The sequence below is a fragment of the Mauremys reevesii genome, linkage group 4 (assembly GCF_016161935.1).
Source record: "Mauremys reevesii isolate NIE-2019 linkage group 4, ASM1616193v1, whole genome shotgun sequence".
Lineage (NCBI taxonomy): Eukaryota > Metazoa > Chordata > Testudines > Geoemydidae > Mauremys > Mauremys reevesii.
In genome coordinates, this window is record NC_052626.1 from 131,871,801 (window position 1) to 131,895,912 (window position 24,112).

The 24,112-nt window shown below is 53.1% G+C and overlaps 1 protein-coding gene across 1 annotated transcript; it reads right to left on the reverse strand.

Moving 5' to 3' along the window:
- Positions 1-988: 988 nt before the first annotated feature.
- Positions 989-18,367, reverse strand: ETNK2 (ethanolamine kinase 2). The gene is made up of 8 exons (XM_039537678.1): positions 17,918-18,367; positions 11,267-11,526; positions 10,084-10,221; positions 7,723-7,865; positions 7,495-7,578; positions 6,037-6,212; positions 3,064-3,137; positions 989-2,359 (listed from the first exon to the last, which is right to left on the reverse strand). Exons 1-8 carry the CDS (start codon positions 18,350-18,352, stop codon positions 2,287-2,289), a joined length of 1,383 nt encoding a protein of 460 aa, XP_039393612.1. The 5' UTR covers positions 18,353-18,367; the 3' UTR covers positions 989-2,286.
- Between the last annotated feature and the right edge of the window lie 5,745 nt (positions 18,368-24,112).

A 24,112-nucleotide genomic window follows, 5' to 3' on the forward strand; every position in this document is an offset into this window, starting at 1 on the left:
CCCACGTCAGTTATTAACGAGCCACCTTCCACTAAGATCCAGACAGTAGCAGCATTTTATTATCACCATTGAGACAACACCGGACACACTGGCTCTTGCAGGGTAAGGATGCGAGATTTGTTCTTCCGCGCCCGTTCTCCCGGCAGAAGGCACAGCTGTTTAACACCACTGGTAATTGCAGAGACACCAATCATCCTAGATTTGAACCACAAGTATTGAAGCGCAGGGCACAGGGACAAATAGGCAGAACAGGCCCTACGTCAGCAGCCTGTGGATGCCCTGACAACGTGAGCTGACATTGGGAATGCAGCCGGAGTGCTCAGCCAGACGAAGGGAGCAGGGTTAACCCTTGCCGAACCAGCCACTAAGCAGCAGGTGGGACGCTGGCTTGACATCTAACTGGGAGAAACATGCCCATTTTGCAATGCACACCCTCCCCCTCCATGTTATAGCACCATCGTAGGCTCTGGTCTGCAGTAGGAGCGGATATCGCCCTGGTTAACCCTCTGCCAGAATAAATCGGGGGTGCTCCCGACTGCTGCACAAGGCTCAAAGTTCAGTGCTGGCCGTGGAGCTCCCCAGCGCTTAGGGGCTGGTCTCCGGCTATGACGACACTCGGAGCTGGGGGTGCGATTCCCAGCTCCCAGAGACATACCCGGGTTGGCTCTCACTGAGCTCCACATTCCCGATGCTAGCGCTGCCGGGGTGATGCCAGCCACCCGTGCAAAGCAGAAGTGCCCTCACCTGGACCTACGGGCCCACTGCACAGCCAGGGCCATTGCTTTGGTTCCGCCAGGGTGCCCCTTTCTGCCAGAAGGTGCGGGGCACGAATGACTCAGGCACTGAGAATGTGGGGGGAGGGAGTTAGGCTACAATAGCGCAGCCCCAAAGTGGGGTGGGGGTGTCTACCTTTTTCATCTGCGTCTCCTGCAGAGTCGCTACATGTCTCAGAGAGCCAGGGGAGGCTGTGGGGTCCAGCAGTCCCTGGCTGGCAGAAACACTGTGAGGAGACCAGAAAGTGTGGCCCCAGAGATCTGAGGCAAAAGAAAAAGCTTGTGCAAAACCACACACCCAGCAGAGTATTTGGGGGTCTAGTGGAAGCTGACTGCACGGTGCCCTCCTGCCCCAAACACACCACGTCCTGGGTAGGGTTAAAGGGAGATCCCAGGCCAGATTCAGGAATCTGGTTCTACTGAGCTAAGCAAACTCCAGTTCCTAACGTGTTCCCCTACTTCCCAAATTCAGGGAAAGTTCACATTTAAACTTAGAAGCTTGGGGCCAGCTGTGCTTTGAAGCGAGTTACGTGCTCTCCTCAGTGCCCGAGGAGAGTGCCGGGTGGGGGGCGGGGGTACGTGCAGCCTCAGCCATGTCTCCAGGACACCCAGCTGTGGGACAAGGCACCAGGTGAGCAGCCCTGTTTGGGAAGAGAAGTTTATTTTTGGCACGCAGGACCATTCTTCACAGTCAGGGGATCTTCACCTCCTCCTGGAGATGCTTAGGCAAACACAGCGCTGAGGGGTGGGAGTCGAGGGGTCACTGCCAGCTGCTGTAACCTCTATCATTAAGGCTTGGGACAAAAGGAAGGTCCCCCTTCTTCTCCCATGTGCCTTGGGTTAGCCCATGGCAGGGCCTAGTGGCAGGTACTGCAGCCCCTGTGCAGGCCGCCTTGTGTAACCCCTAAGTGTGCATTCAAAAATAAAGGGGGAGGGGTCTTGAGCCAGCCCCTCACAGTGTGGGGCAGAAGGGGGCTGTGGGGGTTAGGAGCTCAGAGTCAGCCTCATCCCCACTTGAGGCAGGATTCACCGAGCAGAATTCCCCATACCCTCTGGAGGATGTGACACCGAACAGCAGCACGGTTTGTTTCGGTAAAGGACATACCTGCCGGGTCGCCCGGCCCAAGGAACACAGCTCCAATCTTAAGGCGATACTAATCTGCAAGGCAGTCCTGAAATCTTTAAGTCCAGCTGAGCTCATTGCCTTCCTGAATGTCTCACGCTCCAGTCTTGGAACCAAGTGTCTTGCCAGCAGCCAAGTCCTGTCATCATCCCCCGGAACAGCACCATCAGCAAAACCAACGATGGAGCTAAATCCAGAGATGGGATAACTGTGCTCCAGGGGCTTCGTTTAATCTTTGGCTTCCCAGAAAGTCTTCCTTCCCCTTCCCCCTCTCCCTCCAGTCTATCTGCCCCCTCCACTAGCCGGTGGCCGACTGAGGTCATGACAGCAGCCGACCTGTGCAGGAGAAAATAGCTGGGAATCTTGTGGACCTGAAGCAGCCTTGAGACGTCATTTTGGCATCTCCAGGGCTGTCACCACAGACTTTGCCTTGAAGTACTGTTTAAATCTTAGCCTTGCATACCTGCGAAGAGAGACAGAGACAGATCTTACACAAGAGAGTGGGAACACCTGACTGCCTCCACCCTGTTGGCGCTACGGGGATCTCCCCTCACCTCCTTTCGAGGGTGAAGCCCACGGCCTTGCTTACTCACATCTGCTGCAAGGAAGGAGAGGGGTGATTTAGGGTGTGGAATAATCTCCCCAAGGGGGGAATGGTGGCATCCTGATTGCTTGAGCTGTTTAAAACTAGACCAGGTGGGGAAGGAGCTAGATGGGATTTGAGAGGGATGGTCTGCCTTTATTCTAGGAATTTCTGGTCCAAACTCTGCAGGAGATAACAGATCAAGGGGCAGCCCCGTCTCCTGGGGCTCACTGCATTCTGTGCTGCAGCAGAACGCTGATACACTGGGTGTCCATAACACCGTGGCAATTTGTGGCTGGGCTACGTATCTGAAGAGCCTGCTGCAGCTCGGGCTAACAGAGGTGTGTCTTTTAGCCCAGGCTGGAGCAGCACTCCTGTTAGGATCCACGGGTCCCAGCCGCGTTACCCATCCCATTGCACTGCACCTCCCCACGTGCTCTGCCTGGGTGCTGCAGTGACCCACGGTTCCAACGAGGACCTCGGTGCTGATCAGCCTGGGCACGGAAGTAACATGGCAGCCTGCTCGTGCCATGGCAAAGGGAAAGCCCTACCCACCACCAGCCCTGCTGCAGGGGCCCACTCACCTGAAGAAGTTAAAGTCTATGGTGGAATATTTATCCTGGATCAGGGCCCAGCATGCCCAAAGGAAATGAGAGGCCTGCAACAGAGAGAAGAATCAGGAATCTGCCTAGAGCTTCTCATACCACTGTGAGATGATAAAACCTTTCACGTCACCCTCTTCTTTCAACACTCGGGGCCAGATCCTCAGCCGGTGTAAGTCCGCTTCCACTGGCTTCAGTGAATCCATGCTGATTTGCAGTCAGGTGGGGATCTGGCCCATGAGCTTTTTTGTGCTAATGAACAGTCAGCTCCTGTCTTATTAAATTATTATCTGTGTGACATTTTTATGCAGCAGAATCCCACTGTGCTCAGTGCTGTACAAACACAGAACAAAAAGGCTGACCCCGCCCCAAAGATCTTACAGTGAACTAAACGTTATCCCCTTCCTTGCACGGGGTGGGGGGAACAGGGTGTTACCACTGGGTCCCTCAGAGTGGGGCAGCCTTGGGTTTGATCCATCCTTGGCTGGCAGCACCTGGGTCATGGCACCTCTAGGTTGATCCCCTGCCACTGCATGTTGAAAATAGCAAGAGCATGTTCCGTAACGTGTCCTAACGTGTCCACCGTTTCAGAGTTAAAATACAGGTGACTAGCTCCACAAGCCCTCAGCTTCCTTATCACAACGGATAGGTCTGAAGTTGTTTACAGCCTGGCTCTCAGCTAAGGTAAATTCCCCTCCAGCTGCTCGGTTCAAAGGTTGCTGTAGCAGCTCCAACAGGGTCATTGTTCTCTCTGGAGATTTTATGTAAGTAACCTTGGCAAAGTCAGATTTCCTTGTATTCCGGAGCTCAGCTGGTCCCAGGTTCAGGCCAACAGGTCACCAGAGTCTTTGCTCACCTGTTATCACCCCACCGACCTACAATCAATGTGCATCGCTCTTTATTTTGGCCTCCTGTCTCATGGAAGATGGGGCCACATCTCTTCTCCAGCTTATGAGCAGGTGGCCACCTGTGCAGAACTTCTTCCTTGCTTGATCTCTCTCAGTCTTGCTGCCATAGAGGGCAGAAACTCTGGTCCTCAGAAACTATAGGCCAGAACATTTCTCAGCTGGTATAAATCAGTGCAGCTCCACTGACTTCACCCGTTTGTACTAGCTGAGAATCTGGCTCGAAATTTCCAGGGTTCCACAAGCACCGTACATTCTGCAATGCTGATCCTGCCCCACATGCTTGGCTGACCGCCACTTTTCTTGGATTCTTGCTGTCCGGAGGGGGATGCACAAGATAATGGCTAACAGGGAACAGTCTGTCCATCAGCCAGGCAACCTGAGACCACCCAGTCAGATGCGTCATTAAGCCTATGCTCAGCGAGGATCATATTTTCAGAAAAGCTCAGAGCCAGATTTTCAAGTGCTCAGCACCCAGCAGCTCCCATTGTGATCCTCATGGCGGGATATTTCAGAGCAGCCCCACCCACAATGTGCAGTTCTCTCTCAAGAACCTGGCCACTTATTTTGGTGTCTAAATGGGTACTTAGCCCTTTCAGAAATCTGCTCAGAGTGACTCAGAGTCTTGGATCCCATGTAAGCTCTGCTACTCGTGGGATAGCTTCTCAAGCAGGGCAGGGGGGAAAGAGGAAGCCACCCACTGCCAGGCCTGATTTCCCCCACTGCTCCTCCTCAGTGGCAGGAGAAGAGCTGTAATTCAACCCAAAGCCGGATTGTGGTTTCTGGGGGCCCTGCTCTTTCTCGCAACTCTGCAAATCATAAAGCAGGCCCCCAGGCTAGGTTCATGGTCCAGTGTTGCCAACTCCTGTGGTTTTAACAGCACTCTTGTGATAGTCGGTGGGTTTCTTAAAACCCCATCAAGAGACTTCATGGGAATCTCAGCTTTCACTTAAAAGAGAGAGAGAGAGAGAGAGAGAGAGAGTGTGTGTGTAAAAACTTTCTAGCCTTGTGGTTGCAGAGAAAAACGTGAAAAGGTGACCTGAGCGTCAAAGCCATTCTCATGATTTTTGGAGTGCTTGAGGCTGGCGCTGCTGTTAATCCCTAAACAACAGGTACCTACAAGGTGTAAATGGCTACACAAGGTGGAAGGCAGTAGAGAACCATGATGGCTGGGGGGAAAAGCGATCAGGGAAGGGCCTCTGGCTGCTCCATCCAATGCTCTCCCCCACTGGCCACTCTGCTCAGAGTCAGTTGTGGCATTAGGTCTGGATTCGTGAGGAATGAAATGGCACTCAGAGTTCCTGGCCATCTGACTCCTAGAGAGGATCTGCCTTATTGTCGGAGGAACTTAATAACGTGAAGGACTTCCAGGTAGGTGGGCAGGCTCTGCTGCCGTACATTGGACCAGGTCTCTAATTGCTCTGAATGCACCATTGGGCCTAGATCTTAAAAAAAAGACAAAAAAAACAAAAACCCATGCCCAATCTGCTGAGCTCTTTAGCAAGATCTGATCCATCACATCTGTTCCCACTCTGCTTCCACAGCAGTTCCCTTCCCTCCACTGGAGAACTTTAATTCTGGAGCTTCTTGCATCTCCCTCTAAAAATGGTGCTGGCCATGGACCATTACTCTAGTCAGTTACGGTAATTCCTATGTTCCTTTCATGAAGGGTGGTGTTTCAGGACCATTATGACCGAGTTGGTTCACTCCTGGGCCTGGGATTGCAGCGATGTTAAACACAGGCTGGACACATAGGCACAGTGAAGAATTTCAGTGTCTTTTGAGCCACCGGATCAGATCCTATTTCCTCTCCCTGTTCACTCCCGTAACTGAATTCCAGAGTGCATTTCAGGGCTGATTAACTCTCCCACCAAAAAGAGCCCTGGGTCTTGCCTGTCAGAGAAGAACATGCTCCAGTGGGTGTAAATATCTCTCTTCTATTCCCCAACAATCTCTTCTCCCATGAGTTCAGTGTACTCGGAAACCCTGCCCCAGCGCGTCACCTTCTCAGTTCTGCCTCCTCCCACCACTCCGCTGGGCGCCCACTCACTAAAGCAAACTGGTTTGCTTGCACGTAGAGGGTCTCCAGCTCCTTGTCAGATACGACTCCCCCTCCGTTTCCCTGGTTCTCCCGGCTCAGTTGCTTGTAGGCTTGCAGGTAGTGCCTCAACCACTGCAGCTGTCTCTCTCTGCTGGGATACAGGCTGTAATCCACCTCGTTCACCCCTGCAAACAGAAGCTAGCAATTAGGAGGACTGGAGGTGGGAGAGGAGAACAAGGCAGCTCCTCTAGGCTCTCCCAGGGCATGAGCCACAGCCCACTGAAGTCAATGGGAATCTTTCAATTACTGTTGGATCAGCCCCTGGGAGACAAACACTATGTAAGTCATGGCCATTCTAGTGAAAGACGAGTTATTGCCCCAGAGCTAGGGATAGGATGCAAGTATACTGATCCTATCTACTTGTTACAAGATCCTGTTAGTAAGTGGGTCCTATCCTTCCCTCTCTGACACTGGGATTTTGGCCCTGAAGTTACAATCTAAATGTGATTTCCCTCTGAGAGACACTTGAACTGATTCCTTATCTTCCCTGCACTCCATGTGAATTTTACTCCTAGAAGTTCTTCAGAGGCTTTAAAATAATTTGGAATGATCTCTGAGAAAGGCCACTGAATTAGGAAACAACAGCGTGCCATGATACATACCAAACCCCCTTTCCCCCTAGATCTAGTCCAGCCCATGAGCACCCTGCCATGCACAAGCCTGGATCTGATCTCTTCTACTGTTTGCTCTCAGCAGTGACGTGCAGAAGGGGACTTAAAAGTTTCAGTGCAGGCTTGCGCTTCAGGCTGCCATAATCCTGCTTAAGTCTTCAAGGCAAAAATTATTTGTACATCTACAACTCCTTTTGTCTTCAAAGTGCGAGGAGTAACTTCCTGTAGGCTCCTCTGGAGAGGAACATGGCAGCTATTCAACCGCGCGCAGGAACGCTGCTCAGAAGTTTAGGGCTGGGAGAGAAGCCAACTGAGACCACATTGGGAAATCGGGTAGACAGAACAGAATGACCCAAGCACTCTGATGTTATTGCCATGGCAACTTTAATGCCCACAAGCAGCCAGGATCCCAGTTTTAGATCTCATTTGAAAGGTGCCGGCAACTCCACCAGACATGGCTCTTGGCTCAGTAGTCACTTGACGGGAGAAGTACCAAATACTGAATCACTCACAAAACTTCCTCCAAATCCTCTTAGAGATTTTCCCTCCCAGTGCTGACCTGGTCCGACCCTGGTTAGCTTGTGAGAGCTGAAGGCAACACAGCACAAGCTGAAACGGATACCAACAGGCATAACTATAACCTGCACTTGGGGCTAAACATGGGGAGAGGAAGAAATGTTTCCTACAGTTACTTACATTAATGAAATATCCTGATCAGTTACCCTGTAAGTAAACACGGCCATAGGGAAACATTCCACCAAACTGCGGGCCCAGCTTTCACACTAGCTTGACTCACCTGCAAATTCATTAAAGTGGTTCCCAATGTCGAAAGCCTGGTAATTGTAACCAGCGTATTCGTAGTCTATGAACCGCACGTGCTCTGTGGAAGGCAAAACAGGGAGCGGTTAGAGCAGATGCCTCTGGGTCTTCAAGAGGCCAGCATCCTTGTACCCCTTGGCAGCCACCCTCAGGGGAAGGGACATGTTTGCAAAGCTCGTGTGCACTGGACAGGAACGGAACAAACCTTCGGTCTCGTTGTAGATGATGTTTTTGCACAGCAGGTCGTTATGGCACAGCACGATGGGTGAGCCCAGCGGGGAGAGATATTCCTTCAGCCAGGCAACCTCTTGTTCTAGCACCTCCAGACTGGGCACTTCCTGACGGAACCTAGGGGAGAAGAGGATGTGAGGTCATGTCCACACACAATAAGCTTCTTTTCAAACGTGTGGGTTGTTTTTTGTTTTTTTTTAAATAATGCAAAGCTCAATAACATTCAATAACTGGAGAGAGAGAGAAAGGGGGCAGCACAGTCTTGGAGAATCACATCTCACAGGTACTTCGTGCAGCAAAAACCTCTTTGTTCACTGGAAGATCAGTGTGGAGCCATGCACTCCCAAGTTCTGATGCTCAGCAGTGGTGAATGGTTTGACAGTCCTGGAGATTGGAATCTTCTACTTAGCCTCAGAGCAGGGACAGATCAAGCAGCAGAAGCTTCCCCATGTTGTCCTATCAACATGCCTCCACAGTGATGTGGATGGACTCTCTCTAGGAGGGAAAGGATAATTCTATCTCTGTGCCCCGTTGACTCTTTAGCCTCTAGGTGGATATTGCTAACAAGTGAGGTCAATTGCACTGGTGGTTATGGTGATGTAGAACCCTGTCCCACTAGGAACTAGACCAAGACTCAAACCCATCTCACATATAGGGCACAAAACAGCAACAATCAGATCAATCAAATCAGAAGCAGGAGACTCTCATTGCAATTAGCCTTCGAAGGGATCCATGTGGATCAAAATGATGGTCCATTCCCCTGAGCTACGATGGCAATCGAGCTCCCAGGCCCAGAGCCACAAGGACAGTGGAATTTTTCAAGAAAACATAGTGGCATATGTTGTGCTAATAACCTCAAGCAACCTGGTGATACTAAAAAAAGAGCTAGTTAATAATTAAATCCAACTGATCATTTAATGAACTCTGTGTGCCACCTAGATCATTCACCTTCCCTGTTTATTGGGACTGATAGTGTCCAAGTAGGTGGATCCTGACGCAGGCTGAGACTTCTTCTGGATCCACCCACCTGGAATGGACTAAATCTCCCTCGAGGCCTTGTCTGCACCGGACATTAGATGGACTGGTTTTAAACATGCATTGTCTGGATCACTGAAAAACTGAGTTAGGCCTATAATGGTTTTAAAGCCACTGTACCTGGTGTACAACGGCCCCTGGTTGAACCCATATTATCCTGAACGGTGTGTAAAATCCACCCACGTAACTGGAGTCAATTCCCAGTGTAAGTGGGGCTCAGGTCCCAGCTTAATCCCAGCTGGGGTGATTTTCCTGGGAGTTATTATTACTGCTAGTAACAGTATTACTGCAGCAACTAGGAGTCCTAGTCATGGCCCAGGACTCCACTGTGCTAGGCGTGGTACAGACACAGAACAAAAAGACAGTCCCTACCCCAGAGAGCTTACAATCTAAGTTGTCTCCACTTTGATCGCTCCAAAGTCTTTGTCTGTGACACAGCGAAGATCTCTCCAAGGCAACTCAGAGCAAAGGCTGGGCAGCATGATCTGACAGTTAAGTGTTGAGAGAGATCTTCCGTTTCAGCCTGGTTCATTTTCCCGTGTGGTCTCGTCTACGCTGGAAAGTCTGCTTGTTGGTGGGCCCAGATACAAAGATTGGCTAAGTCATAGGTCAATCTTGTAGAGTAGACAGACCATAACTATATTTAGACCGTGTTTCCCAGTTGCGTTATGGAAGGGCCATAGCATGGTTCAAATATGGTTTGCTCCTTTACATGAAAAATTTCAAACCTTGCTGTAATCGTGTCAGGCTCAACTGGACTGCAGCTGGTCTGCTGACACATGTCCCGCCTGCGTCATGTCTAGTGCTCAGCAGTTCGGTTCAGATGTTCACCTTTCTTTCCTTGCATTTTTAGCTCATGTGGTTTGCCTTCCCTGCACTTTTGGGATTCAAACAAGCCCCCAAACTCAACCAAAGCCCTCAAAATGTTGTCCTGGGTCAGAGTTTCAGAGTTACATGATTTCAAACCAAAACTCCACCTAGCTCTGCCCAATCCCTGGACTGGCCTGACTCCCCATAGCTAAGCTGATAATTTTACTGACCTCACTGAATCTTTTGGCAAAGCTGTTGTGAATTGTAGGTTTGTGACAAAACCCAGCCAGGGCTTTGCCTGTTGCCTGGTTTCTTCACTCAATTTTTGCCCAGCTCCAGTTATGTCATTTACCCTTCCCACAACTGCCTGGCTGTATTGCCTGAGCCATACGCAGGACTAGAGATGAGCACAATGCAGCTAGCTAGAACCGTGCGGATACAGGATGGCCTTAGCAGGAGTCTTGTTGCTGGGCTCTCTCTCTCTCTTTACCTGGGGTTGGATGCCTTGGTGATGAGCTCTGTTTTCACGATGGTAAGGTACTTGTGTAGCTTGTGCCACAGGCTGGGCTTGGGGAGGCTCCCGTTGGCGTGAATCGCGTGCATTTTGGCCATTTCCCAGGCTATCAACCTAGAACAAATCACAGGTGCGGCGATAACAGGTGGCTACACGTAGAGATTCTGCCAATGGGAAATGCTCAGCTCCCTCTGCCAACCACACCCCAGGGACATCACAAAATCAGCACCCACTGTTAAAAATTCAGGCTCAAAGCGTCTAAATTCACTCTCCGTTTTAGCGGTGTGACTTCCAAATGCTCCAATGTACCATCCCCAAAATCTCCAAACTCACTGGGCCAAATTCTCGGCTGGTGTAAGTCTCTGGAGCAACACCAATCTCAGCTTTGCCAACCTCAAGGATTAAAAAATCATGAGATTTTTTTTTTTTTTAAATCTTGTGATTTTCAAGCCAAATTTTTGTTGTTGTTTGTTCCTTTGATTTGCTCTCTGGTTTCTGAGTCCTCAGGTTGCAATTGCATCATGTTTTCAAGCCCTTCTCAACAACCCTGAGGGTTACAAGTTACTTCTTTTTAAATGAAAACTGAGATTCTGGTGTGATCACTTGATTCCAGCAGCTGGGGCTTCAATCAGTACACCCCAAACTGCGAGACTTGTGAGAAAACCAGGAAAGCTGGCAATACTGCTGGTATTGTACATTAGCAGGGAATCTGGTCGGCGACTGCAGTTACCCAGAGAATGCTGCTGTCCTGGTTCAATCTAGGCAAATGGTACGGGACACTTCGGGGGAACAGCCTCTGTGGGGCTGGCAATGGCTATGCATACTACCCATCTGCCAGACGAAAGGCCAGTCTGCAAGAGAAAGGCAACGCCCATCCCCCTGCCAGCAGCTGCCTCTGGTAGCTGGGAGATGGAACGTCCTATGCTGCTTCCCACCCAAGTTCCTGCTAGCAGCCCAATATGGGGCGTTGCAGAGCACAGGAGGTGCCAGGAGCCCATTCCTCGATCTGGCTTGGCTTCTTCCAAACGTCACTCCCTGCACGCAGCACCCTAAGACCGATAGCAGAATCAGGCCCATAGCAATCTGCCCAAGTGCCTTTTCCCTCCCAAGGCAGGACCACGGAAGAAGGAAACGTTGCACAAACTCCACACACACACACCTGAAGATCTGTGGCTGCTGCACATGCTCAGGTCCTAGCGCCGTCCCCTGCATGAACTCGTAACACAAGCCGTTTTGGAAAGTGCAGTAGAGGTTGGGGGCGCAGCCGTGGGCTCGCAGCACCTGGAAATTCTTCAGCTCATTTTCCCGGTCCACAAAGAGCTCCGTCTTCCTGCCGTAGACCCGCACCAGGACCGCGTCCGCCATCCCCTCGTCCATGTAGCAGGCCATGAGCTTGTTGGTGATGCCGTCGGTGAAGAGCTGGAGAGGGAGGGACAGAGGGAGAGGGTTAGGGCATGGCGTGGGGAAAAGGGGCCATTAACAAGTGTGTGCCCAGGGGAATGCCCAGTGGGGAGGGGAAAAAGAGACACTAATGTATAATCCTAACAGCCTTGAGTGTAAAAAAAGAGGTTGGCACAGGAGGCTGTCCATGATACTTATCTGGCCGCCATGACGGTAACATGTGAGTGGCTCACACGCCAGTGTATTTGACTGAGGGAGGCAGTGTGGTCTAGTGGACAGAACACTCCACCTGCCTTCAAGACCCAGCTCAATACCCAGCCTGCTTGGGTAAGGAACTGCCCAGTTCTCCCATCTGTGAAAAGGGGCTAACGAAACCGATCTCCGTGGGAAAGTGCTCTGAGAGCTGATGAAACACACTATATAAAAGCTAGGCATTATCATCATCATCCTCACAGCACCCTGGCGAGGCAGGGCTATTATTCCCATTGTACAGATGGGCAACTGAGGCCCAGAGAGCTAGGGGACTTGCCCAAGGTCACACGGGGGTCTGTGGTGAAGCAGGGAATTGAGTCCCAAGCAAACACCCTAACCACCCTTCCTCTCTTTGCCACTGTCGCCAGTCCAAACACTGATTAGCGAACAGCACGGACACTTCAAACGGAGTCCTAGCCAGGTCACCAGCCTTCAGCTGAGGATGGAGGTTATGACTCAGGGCACATGGGGGGAGGCTGTTAAATGCGCAGCGTGGAGCAATGTTATCTGAACAGTGTCCGAGGTACACCAGACACTTTACAAGGGCAGATTGCAAGATACCGGCTCTGATTCTCCCCCGCCTTGCAACCTGGGTCATTGCTGGGGCTGTTCTCTTTTATGCCTTCTGGGCGGTGCTTGTGAATGAATGCGTGCACCTGTGCACGATCCCTGCCAAAAGAAGCTGCAGTAATATGGGGGGGAAGGGACAGGGTGAGGAAAGAAGGGGTCTCAGCAGCACCCCCACCGCACAGAACCACATGGTTTAGTTAAGAGCTTGGTGATGTCAGTGGGGGCTCTCTCTGGAGACCTTTCTTGTCAGTTCACCTCAGGAGACGCACCAGTCATGGACGACACAAGTTTGGGAGGTCTCGACAGCATCCCAACATGGGCCTGTCTCGCACTCCTCATACGGCCCAGGCTTATAATTGGAACTGGGTGATTTAATAGCAAAGCATGACACCGGGTTAAGTTACAAACCTGGGATTCGATCCCAGTTCAGTGGGGCACTGAGTAGGGTTTCAAACCTACGGATGGGCCTGGGATAAGTTCTCAGCTAGCTGGAGGCGCTGATGAAGGAACCCAGCACAGCTGGGTGGTTTGGGCTGTTTTCCGGCTGGCGACTCAAGAGAGCTAAAAGAACCGTTCCACCTTTAGGTGGCTGAGGGCTGCGGCACAGGCTTCTGTAGGTTCTGAGCTGCTCCGTGGGCAGAATCTCTGAATTGGCACAGTGCGTCAGGCACAAAACACAGCGAGGAGCAAATGAAACCAACCAATCAACCCACCCCAGGGGGCTGAGCAGCTCTGAGATCACTGGTGGCGATGTCTCTGCTGGGGATGCCTCTGTCACTACTCTGATGGCGCCTCACAGATGGAAAGAAGGTTTTGTTCGGACTTCTCCTTAACTTGGCTGGGTGCCGGAATACATGGAGTCTTCTCCCCCTCCCCCGTCCTCTCCAACTCCATGACCCCTCTTCCTGCAGCTCTCTCTCCCTCTATGCTCTCTCCTGGGAAGCAGAGGAAGCGCACAGAGGTGTGGTTTGATGGGGAAGGCAGGCAATTCCAGATGGTCTGGGGATGGCAAGAAATATTGGCCTGATTCCCCTCTCACTCATGCTGGGGTAAATCAGAAGTAACTCCGCTGGAGTCAGTGGAGTGAATCGAGTCAACGAGATGGGGGAGAAGCGGAACCCTTAGCCCTGTGTTAAATCGAGATTAATGCGTCTCCAAGAGGCACTTTTCTCCTCTTCCATTTTTTAAAAGTTGGGAGAATTTGATGCTTGTGGAAAGAAGTGGGGGCTGCTAGCTCTGGCTGCAAGCAAATGCTGGGCAAGGTGCCCCCGCAATCCACTGAACCATCCTGCTCTGGGAAATGCAGGGTTGGATCCTTGGGCCTTTCAGAAGGCAGATCTGGTGCTGCCTGGGGCCAGGCCTGGGAGTGCAATGGGACGGGCAGAGTAATACTGCAGCAGTATCTGTGACACAGTGTGCTGATGAGGCCGTGGCACTCAGGGTGCAATCTGAGGGTGCCTGCTTTGCCTGGGTGGGCAGCGCCCAGCACTATGGCCTGGTGCACAGGGGAGGGACACCACGTGCAAAGCTGGCATTGCTCAGGCTACACGCTGTTGCAGAAGCGGCAGCACCAAGGGCACCGCCCAATCTGATGCTACTCTTGTGCCCGAGGCTTTGTCCAGCACTGCCCAGGACATGATCTGAAGCGTTAGCAGCTTCGCGATAGGTGACAATATGCTTCTCCCCTATAAGTAAAAAGGAAACTGATTTGATCTTCACATGCCAGAGAGAAGTAAATACCATAAGACTCCTATCTCCTTAAAGTCTTCACCCTCAGCCTCTCCCTGTCCTCCTCCTTTCAGATCTAATGGGCCAAATCCTCAGCTGGTATAAACCAGCATAGTTCCATCAACGTCACTGGAACTATCCAGATTTACACCAGCTAAGGATCGGACCCACTGCAACTACCCCCCTGCAGATGGAACAGAATAGCCCCAAGTTCCGTGAGGACGAGAACAGGAATTTCCTATGGACAGGTCCCACTCCCCCAGCAGCTCTAGTTCAGCAGCCCCCGCCGCTTCGGCAAACTGAACTCTGCCTCAGTTCTTCTCCATTCTCGGATCTAAAGTCCATTCAGATCTTTCCTCTGGGTGTGAATTGGACTGTTGGTATTGATCCTCCTTGCATTCCATGACGCTCATTTCAGCACTGCTGACGACCTGCGTACACAGCATCTCACACCTCCTCCAGCTTCCAGGAACAAGGACAGCTGCTCAGGAGACCACCTGAGACGTTCCCAGAAGCGTCAACTGCAGAGTGAACGTTTACCAGCAGCGTCATATCCCCCCCATTCTCCCAGCCTGGAATGGCCAAATACCCCGCTGCATCCACTGCCGCCTGTGGAAAAAGAGGATGAGCGGGGGCTGGTATTCCTGCCACAGGGTATAGGAGGGGAGTGGAAGCCAGGGCTTTATTGTGGCAATAATCCTAGAAACGATCAGGCAAGAGCCCCAGGAGTTAGTGCTCTTTGCATTTAGGTCTTGATCGTGCTTTTGATGCACAGCCTCGAGCAGCGGGGCAGCACAAAGTCACGTCACCCCGTGGTTGCGTGGAGTGGGTCCATGCTGCACAGAGCTTAATCCCTTCCTGGGACCCTGAGGAACAAGGCGAGTAGCATCATGCTGTAGGGCCGTGGTTCTCAACCCAGGGGGCTGGGCTATGGCTGAATGACAGACCGAAAACTGACTGAACAGAACTCAGCTATCTATGCAATCAATAGATTCCCAAAGGCATCTGCATCTCCACTGAAAAGTTTTTAGTGGTCTGCAAATGGAAAAAGGGGACTAGGGGCTCTGTCTAGTGTGCCGGACCCTCTGCGTGGGCTCATGGGACCACGGCCCCTCCACCCCCGTTAGGATGGACAGGCCTGTGCAGAGCTTCCCTGAGCACAAGGGCTGCAACTGCTTAGGCCCCGTGTGTGAAGTGCCCCAGAGTGGGGAACGTTCTCTGCACACATGCAAGGATCAGGGACGATCTGACTCCATGGGTGCCCAGCCACTACCCTATTTCCTCTCGCTTCATCCTCTCGCAGCAGCAGAGGAATTGTTGCACTACATCCGACCATTCACGCACACAAATGTATAGATCCTTCCAAACCACTAACCCCACTGTTCCCATCCACCACCTACCACTTCACTTACCCAGCCATGCATTCTGCGTCCACCTGCCCCATGTCTGCCCCATCAATTCACACAACACCCCCAGACACTACATCCACCTGTACCAATCTGCCTGTTCTCACACTCATCACCCTGTACACAGACCCCTGCCCTGACACACATACATCCCTGCCTTATCCAGACATTCTCACAGCCGTTCTTCACCCCAAAGTGCTCTTGGGCATCTCCGGTCTCTTTCACTGGATGGTAGTTGCATAAGTATTTAAGCAGGGGCATTTCTTTGTTACCAACAGAGCCTTAAAGACACTGGAACGCAGAGCATAGAGCTCCAACCTGCTGCAGTCCAGACAGGGCTTCAGCGCTGGATGTATCGCTCTGGCTCTCCTTATCACACCTAAGGCGAGAGAGAAGCAGGCACCCCTCCGACAGTATGCTATCAAGCTTGCTTACAATGCCCTGAAGCTCTCTAGCATAGACTCATAGGACTGGAAGGGACCTCGAGATGGCATCTAGTCCATTCCCCTGCAGGGAGATGCTTTCTGCTTAGTGGCAGAAGTAGGGGATGCGCTGGCTGTGGGGCCAGATCCTTGGAGACCACTGCAGTTGGGCGTAACCTAGAGCAACCTGTAGGCTCCATTTACTTGTACTGGGGGGCTGAACAGTCTTCAGCTGACCCCAGAACTGTGGGGGGGGGCATGCGGCATGGGGGGAGGGGTACAGCCACCTTTGCCCAGCTCTCCTGGGTCCTACACTGAGCAGACCTTGGCCACTCAAGAGGACTTAGCCTCTTATATCTGCAGTGTTGCACAACACCTAACAGCCTGGCACCGACACTATGAAACCAAAAGTCAGTGATGCTGATATGCACCAGCTAAGGATCTGCTTCAACTCTCTCTTTGATAAAACAAATTGTTTTTCTGAAAATAAAAAATAAATACCTCCCTCCCTCCCCCCAGTATGAACAGGTTTAAAAAAATCAAACATAAAATAACATCAGCTGGGGCTAAGATTTAAGGCATGCCAGCCCTCCCCATTTACGCTTACACAAGTAAGAGCTGCTTTCAACACAGCATCAATGCATGGATACAAGAGGGCTGACAAGAGTCTTCTTATTATGAATTCTTTGTATTGTAGGTAGCACTTAGAGGGCTCAGCTGAGACCAGAGCTCAAGGTGCTGCACAAACACATGACACACAGTCCCTCCCTGAAGAGATCACAGCCTTAACTCAAGAGTCTCCTGCCTATTAGCAGCTGCCCTGGCACAAATATTTTGACGCAGCTTCTTGTATATAAATGACTCTGAGCTATTAATATATTATTAAGGATGCTTCAGGCACACTGGAAATAAGCGCACAGGCTTGTATGAATACTCTATTACATCAATACCATACTAGTACTGTACCCTCGCTGCACAGCTACAGAACATTTCATGCAGGGATCTCAAAGTTCTTTACAAACATTGATGAGCTAAGCTAGGCAATGTGTCATTACTATCATTTGACAGATGGGGAAACTGAGGCACAGAGCAGCAAAGCCAATTAGTGGCAGAACCAGGCACAGAGTCTTGAAGTCCTAGTACCTGATCTCTGGCTCTAACGATTAGACGCCTCTGCCTCGGGAGAACCAGTATTCATAGAGCACAGACTCATAGGACCTTGAGTGGTCATCTAGTCCAGTCCCCTGCACTCATGGCAGGATTAGGTATTCTCTAGATCATCCCTGACAGGTAGGTGTCTGTCTAACCCGCTCTTAAAAATCTCCAACGCGCAACAGGCATTTTAGAGTTCTGCGTGTAACATGAATCTGCTCAGCCACCCCTCAATTCTTTGCAGCCACTCTAGCGCCTCCGGGGACGACAGGGGTGCTGAGAACACATGCCCGCTAACAGCGCTAAGTACCCGCCTGAGGGAGGAAAGACCTGGAGCAGGTCATTCAGCGCAACATAGTCCCTTACAGGGCTCCACAGCCCAGGCGAATTTGCAACGCCCCAGGGTGCTGAGGGAGACTGTTGCACAGAACGGATCTCACCATAACAAGCGGTTTCCCTTCTGCCTGGCTTCGAGAGAGCCATGGAAACCAGGCTGGAAGGCAGCAAATCCAGCCCACCCCGCGCTGGGGCAGCACCGAGTACACCCAGCCCATCCCCTCGCCCCCCGGGGAGCGGCGCCCCCAGGGTGACACACACGCGGCGCCCCCAGGGTGACACACACGCGGCGCCCCGGGGAGCGGCGCCCCCAGGGTGACACACACGCGGCGCCCCGGGGAGCGGCGCCCCCAGGGTGACACACACGCGGCGCCCCCAGGGTGACACACACGCGGCGCCCCCAGGGTGACACACACGCAGCGCCCCGGGGAGCGGCGCCCCCAGGGTGACACACACGCAGCGCCCCGGGGAGCGGCGCCCCCAGGGTGACACACACGCAGCGCCCCGGGGAGCGGCGCCCCCCGGGTGACACTGGCTCCGTACCTTGGTTTTCACGCGCTCCGTCTCCCACTGCGGTCTCAGCTCCCGGATCAGCTGCAGCGCGCCCGGCCGGACGTTGTTTTCATCCACCGCGATGCCCAGGGAGCGCACGGCCGGGTAGCCCCGGCGGCCGTGCAGCCCGGCGGCGGCCGAGACCTTCTCCTCCATGGCCCACGTGCAGTGCGGGCAGAGCCGCGGCCTCTCCCGGGCCGGCGCGGGAGGCGGGGAGGGGGCACCGGCGACTCCACCCCCGCTAGCCGCGGAGCGCTGGGGCAGCGGCCCATGGGCAGGGGCTGGAGAGGGGCTGGGCGGGGAGGAGCCGCCGCCGCGAACCCATGAGTCAGCCCCGCCGCCTCCCCTCCGTGCCCAGCCCGGCGGCGCTCGGGCCAGCCACCATTGTGATGTCACGGGGATCACCCAGCGCCAGGGCGCCGCCATCCTGCCCCGGGGGGACCCCGCGGCTCGCCCTGCGCCCGCGAGCGGCTCGGCCCGGCCGGGGATGAGCTCGCCTGCCCCGCCCCCAGCTCGCGTCCCGCGGGCCCTGCGCACTGCAGAGGGGGCGCCGGCCAGCTGGGCACGGGCTGAGCCTGCCAGGGACTCGGCGGGAGCCCCCAAGGCCGCGCTGGTGCTGCAGGCCGGGGGCGGGGTGTGGGGCAGCCCGCGGCAGGGGGAAGACGGGGGACTAGAGACTCAGAGAGGGGCCTGGGAATTCAGTGCTGGGGGTGGACACTGGCTCAGCCCCTCGCCAGTATTTAGGCATTAACTCCCATCCCCCAGGGGCTTGTTCAGTACTCAGCGTGCATCCTGCTGCAGGGCCTGGGCTTGCTTTGGAGAGGTCAGGGCAGAGACCTGCACCCCACCTGCCAGGCTCCTTCAGGGCCCAGCCTGTGGCAGGCAGCGTCAATAAAATCAAGAGGCCTTAGGCACGCTAACTGCTAGTACATTTGAAGATTCAAGGCAGGGAAGGTGACATCTCCCTCTTATTTAGGGATTAGTCTCCTTTGCCCTCTGCTGCCTATGGGTGTCATCCAGATTGGCCTGATTATTAAAGGAAAGTTCAGTCACGGAGCAAAAGAGTCCTCTCCAAAGCACTCAGACATTGGAGCCAGCTAAATGGGACACAGTCAATCAGGAAAGTCACTTTACCCTCAGGAAGCTGAGTCCCCTCCACCAGCCTATAAATAGAAGGGGATCTGTCACTTTAATAGGATGGTCATAATTGCTCCAACCATTGCTAGGCTGAGTTTGGCCTAATTGCCTTGTCCGTTGCAATCAGAAGTGTGAATGCTCATCAGTTGCAAGGCCCCAGTGGCTCACAGCCAGTGCTCTCTGCCTGTTGCACAGAGTGGGAGCCAGGAAGTGGGCCTGTCAATTACTGAGGCCTAAGGCTCTGCCGGGGCTGTTTCATTACCAGGGCTCAGAAGGACTTTGTTTAAATGGGAATGCTGGTTTAGGGGACACATTTGAGGCTACTGACCTGTATCCCCTTTAAGTTAACGTTAATAGATTACAGCTGCGAGCTATAGCCAGAAACAGCCATGGAGCCTAGGTATGAAGCTTCTTAGCTGAGGTTGAAATACACCAGTGGAGGCAGATCAGTCATTTATTGAGTATATTGGGCCTGCTTCTCCACTCTCCAGCTCAGGAGTCACGCCACTGAAGTCCTCCCCTCTCCCCGGGCATGGCCCCTAGAGCAAGGGCCTCAGAGAGTGGAGGAACAGGAATGGGGTAGGGATGGCCAAGCTTGGGGGGGGGAAGCTAGATGCTGTCCAGCACCTCTGTGCCTCCCGAATGATGCAAAGAAGTGAGAATGCAGCTCAGGAGCTGGCCTGTCCGTTAAAAACACCACCCCACCCTTTACTAAGAAGTGACTCTGCGGCCTGTCCCAAACAAACACACTCCAGCCCTAGGACCTGGCTTTATTAAGAGCTGACATATGCGTAACACACATCTTAGTACGCACCACTGCACTTAACACAGGAGCCCACCAGTGTGAGGAAACGGAGGGGGAGGTACCCCTGTACCATGCAGGTACCTAGCCTTAGGGGGATGTGAGCATTTCCATGTAAATCTACTGAGCTGTAAACTACATCTGCTGCTGGTTCCCTGTGCTCTCAGGAGTTAAGCTGGCCCCTAGCACCACCCCTCTTTGCTCCTCAGGGGTTACCTGATCCCACTCCCTACCCTCCCTCGCTGCTGCGTGGAGGCTGCTATTTAATGAAAGCAGCCATGCGAATTGAATGCCAAGAACTGTCATTAAACTGGAGAAGTGTCTTTCTCTTGGACTTAGTTGGAGCCTGAAAGCTGGAGATCACAATCAGGGAGAACTATCCCACGTCCCAACTGTGTACCTAAGCACTGCTGATAATTCAGTGAGCAGCCGATGAGGGGGACACAGTGCACAGAACAGGATTAGGAGCTTCCAGTAGATGTTTGCGCTTGTCACTCAGCATGGGTGTGTCTCGGCTCTGCTCCAAGCTCAGACTTCTTTCCTGAAACACACAAATGTTGCTCTGTAGTCGTCCATATGGTTGAGTGGAGGGAGCTATTAAAAGGGACACCTTCCCTTTGTCTCCCCCGGGGGGACTGAAGTGAGGTTTCTTTGGACATGCACCATAGAGACATTCTCCCCCAGAATGTTAGTGTGAAAACCCAAACAAACATGTCCAGAGGATATAACCAGGGCTCCTAAAAAGACCTAAAGCACCTCTCTGTAAGCAACTGGTAGGTAAAGGCTGGTACCTGTGGTTATTTTTTTGGAAACTGTACTGCCGTTTTAGACCCAGCACAACTGACTGCAAAGCTCTTTACAAACATTCCACAGACCTCCTACAAGCGTTGGCTCCTGAAAAGCAAAACCAGATATTTAAGCCCAGCCTTTCACACCCACTGTCTATGTTCTTCTGAGGTGCCCATCACCAGAGTATTGAAGCGTAAATTCATGTGAGACCCCTCTGAGGCATAGGCGGCGAGTTATACGGGCCCGTGGTGCCCGTGCTCCACCAATATTCAGAAATGTGGGCCCCGCTCCACCAGTGTTTGGGCATATATTTTTCAGCCCCATCCCGTCTATAGGACAGACTGGGACAACCGCCTCAGGCCCTGCACTTCTGGGGGACACAGGGTTCAGGGCAGCCTGGAGGGTTAGTGGGGGGCTTGGCACCAACGGCAGCAAGCAACCCGGCCCCAGCCCACTCCACTCCACCGCGTCCCACCCCTACTCTGCCTCTTCCCACCCCTTCCCCCCATTCTACTCCTTCCCCCAAGCACACCCCCACCCTGCCTCTTTCTGGCTTCTACCCCCTCCTCCAAGCAATGCCAGGAGCTGGCAGGGCAGGCTAGGGCCAAATCGCTCGCTGCTGCAGGTGCCCGGGCCCCCGCTAATCCCCCAGGCTGCCCTGGACCCCACGTCCCCCTGAAGCATGGGGCCTAGGGCAGTTGCCCAGGTCCATCCTATGGATGGGACAGCTCTGCTTGGACCTGTTCTGGCTGGGCACCACCAAAAATTATACAAACCTGGCGCCCATGCTCTGAGGTACGGAAGCAGGATCCTCTTTTAACAAATGGAGAATTGAGGCACAGATCAGTTTGCAGAATTTCACCTCCCACATAGACGTTTTGTTGCTGTTATTTGAACGGCCGGACGATGTAGAAGCTCAAGTCATGGTCCAGGCCCTTATGGTGCTAGGCGCTGTACAAACACAGAAACCAAGAGACAGATTGCCTCAGAGGGTTTACAATCTAAGTCGTAACTAATCTTTCGTACCTACCTGGGCATTGCTAACTCTCTAGTTGTGAATGAAAGCATGCTGCTTTGCAACAAAAACAAACACAAACAAGCTGACAAAAGCCTGTACGGCTAAATGTCTTGACCCACTTATTTAAACCGATGCTGTCTGGAAACATAACAGCAATCTGAAGTAGGAGAAAACAGGCAGCATGAATGTAAGATTTTAACCCGGGGCAATCGCTAGTTTTGTTTATATACATACATGCACATGCGCTTATGTAGCGACTGTTGTCTTTGTTGTCACTCGGGACCGAACCTGGGACCTCCCGAGTTAACATACTGGCCTCAAAAGAGCTACAGGCACAGGCCGGGCTCAGCTCCCTGGGAAGAGCCAGAGCGTCAGAGGGTGTTTAACACTGGCTGCATGTCCATGCTGTGAAAGGAAGATAAGTGAAGGCCTCTTTGAAGTGCTCCAAGGTCAAGCTGGGGGGAAGCCAGGGGCAGCTCTAGACATTTTGCTGCCCCAAGCACGGAGGGTCCGCTGGTTCCACGCCTGCAGGAGGTCCACTGAAGCCGCGGGACCAGTGGACCCTCTGCAGGCAAGCCGCCAAAGGCACCCTGCCTGCTGCCCTAGCGGCGACCGGCAGAGCCCCCCCGTGGCTTGCCGCCCCAGGCGCGTGCTTGGAGCGCTGGTGCCTGGAGCCGCCCCTGGGGGAAGCACAGAGGTACTGTATGCTGCTGCCCCCACACAGATGGCTTGGGCCTTGGGGGAGTCTGGACCCCCTTCTCCAATGCTGGAGGCAATGTGGGGAAGGAGGGGAGCTCAGGTCTCCCTTCCCCTGTTGGGGGAGCAGTGCAGGGAAGGGGAACCCCAGAGCTCACTTCCGCTGCTAAGCGGAGCCGTCGTGGGGAGGAATTGTGACCCCTACACATACACACACACATACACACACCATGCTGCCACCTCCCCCACCACTCTATCCTTATATAGCCCCCCACTCTCTATCGCCCCACCTTCTGACCCACCCCCACCCCACTCCAGCTCCTCTCCCTGACCTCATTACCCCCTGCTCTCCAATGTCTCTCACCCATTCCTTGGGCACTCCCCCACGCTCCTCAAGACTTGCCCTTGGAGTCTTCTGGGGGAGGGGGGCAAGGCTGGGTCACCCCAACCTTTGTACTTCAGGAGAGGGTCACTGCTCCCAATCCAGGGGGAAGCCTTTTGGGGGGCATAGGCGCTCCAGCCCAGCCCTCCACAGGCTGTCGGGGGAAGCCCTGCCCTCCAGTAGAAGGGGTCCCTGTGAAGGAGGGCCTCCCCTACATGGCATGAGCCTGCTGTCATCCCCTAGTTGCAGGGGTTCCCTTGCTGTTTGGACCAGACCATATATGGTAGGATCCTCCCTCACAAGGAACCCCTCTCACTCAGAGATACAATATGAAAGGTTTTCCTTAAGCCCTTGTCTGCACACACAACTTTGTACTGATTTAATTCAAATCACCTTTTAAATAGAGCTAGTTAACCCGTGCCAGTCCCTGCGTGGATACGTTTACCCTGGGTGAGCAGAGGGTGTGTGTAGGGCAGCCCCGCGTACTCTGTGAGGGGATTGTATGGTCTATTTTAAGCCTCTGACTCGGTTTAATTCTTCTCCAGATGCTTGGATGTTGTTCCTCTTGGCTAGAGAAGCCATGTGCCCTGCCTGGAATCACATGCCTCAGCGAGCTGGGCCTAGAATAGAGCTCTGTCTCCTTCTGCCGGCCTCACATGGAGCACACAGTGTGCTGCTCCGTGACCTCATGCTCCGCTTCCTGGTGGGTTATCCCAGGCAGCCTCCCACCCCCCAACCCCGAATCACCATGTCAGCATGAGTCCAGGAGACAGAATTGCATCTATTTATTAGTGGAAGAGGGTACAGAGGCAGCTGCAATTATACTATTGCCCATTCTTCCAGAAGCAGGGAGTGCAGACACCCCCAGAGGCACTGCTTGAGACCCTCTCTGCGCAGCCCCACCCCCAGCCAGCATAGCAACTGGTACAACACTATTCAACTCCATGGGGTCCCTGAGTGACTGCCACAGCCCCCTGTTTAATGCCTATAGAGCCCTACTTGTTTCATTCCTATCAAATTCTTTAGCTTAGGCTCGTGGGAGGAGTTTGAGTAGGTTAGTGCCCCCTTTCCCCTCCCAAACCCATCTGACTGCAGCGTCACCTCATGCTATTTGTATTACAGAAACAGCTACAGCCCCTGGCGCAGCTGCCCTGTACAAGCACATAGGAAGAGCCGTTCTCTGACCCAAAGAGTTTCTCTCTCATCTATTTAGCTTGTAAAGGGTGGGAGAGAAGTATTATCTCCATTTTACAGATGGGGAACCGGGGCACTGAGAGATTAACAGCCAGATTTTCAAAAGAGCCCAGGGCTCTTTCTGTAAATCTGACGCTGCGCCCCTTTGAAAATCGGGCCCTGGCTGAT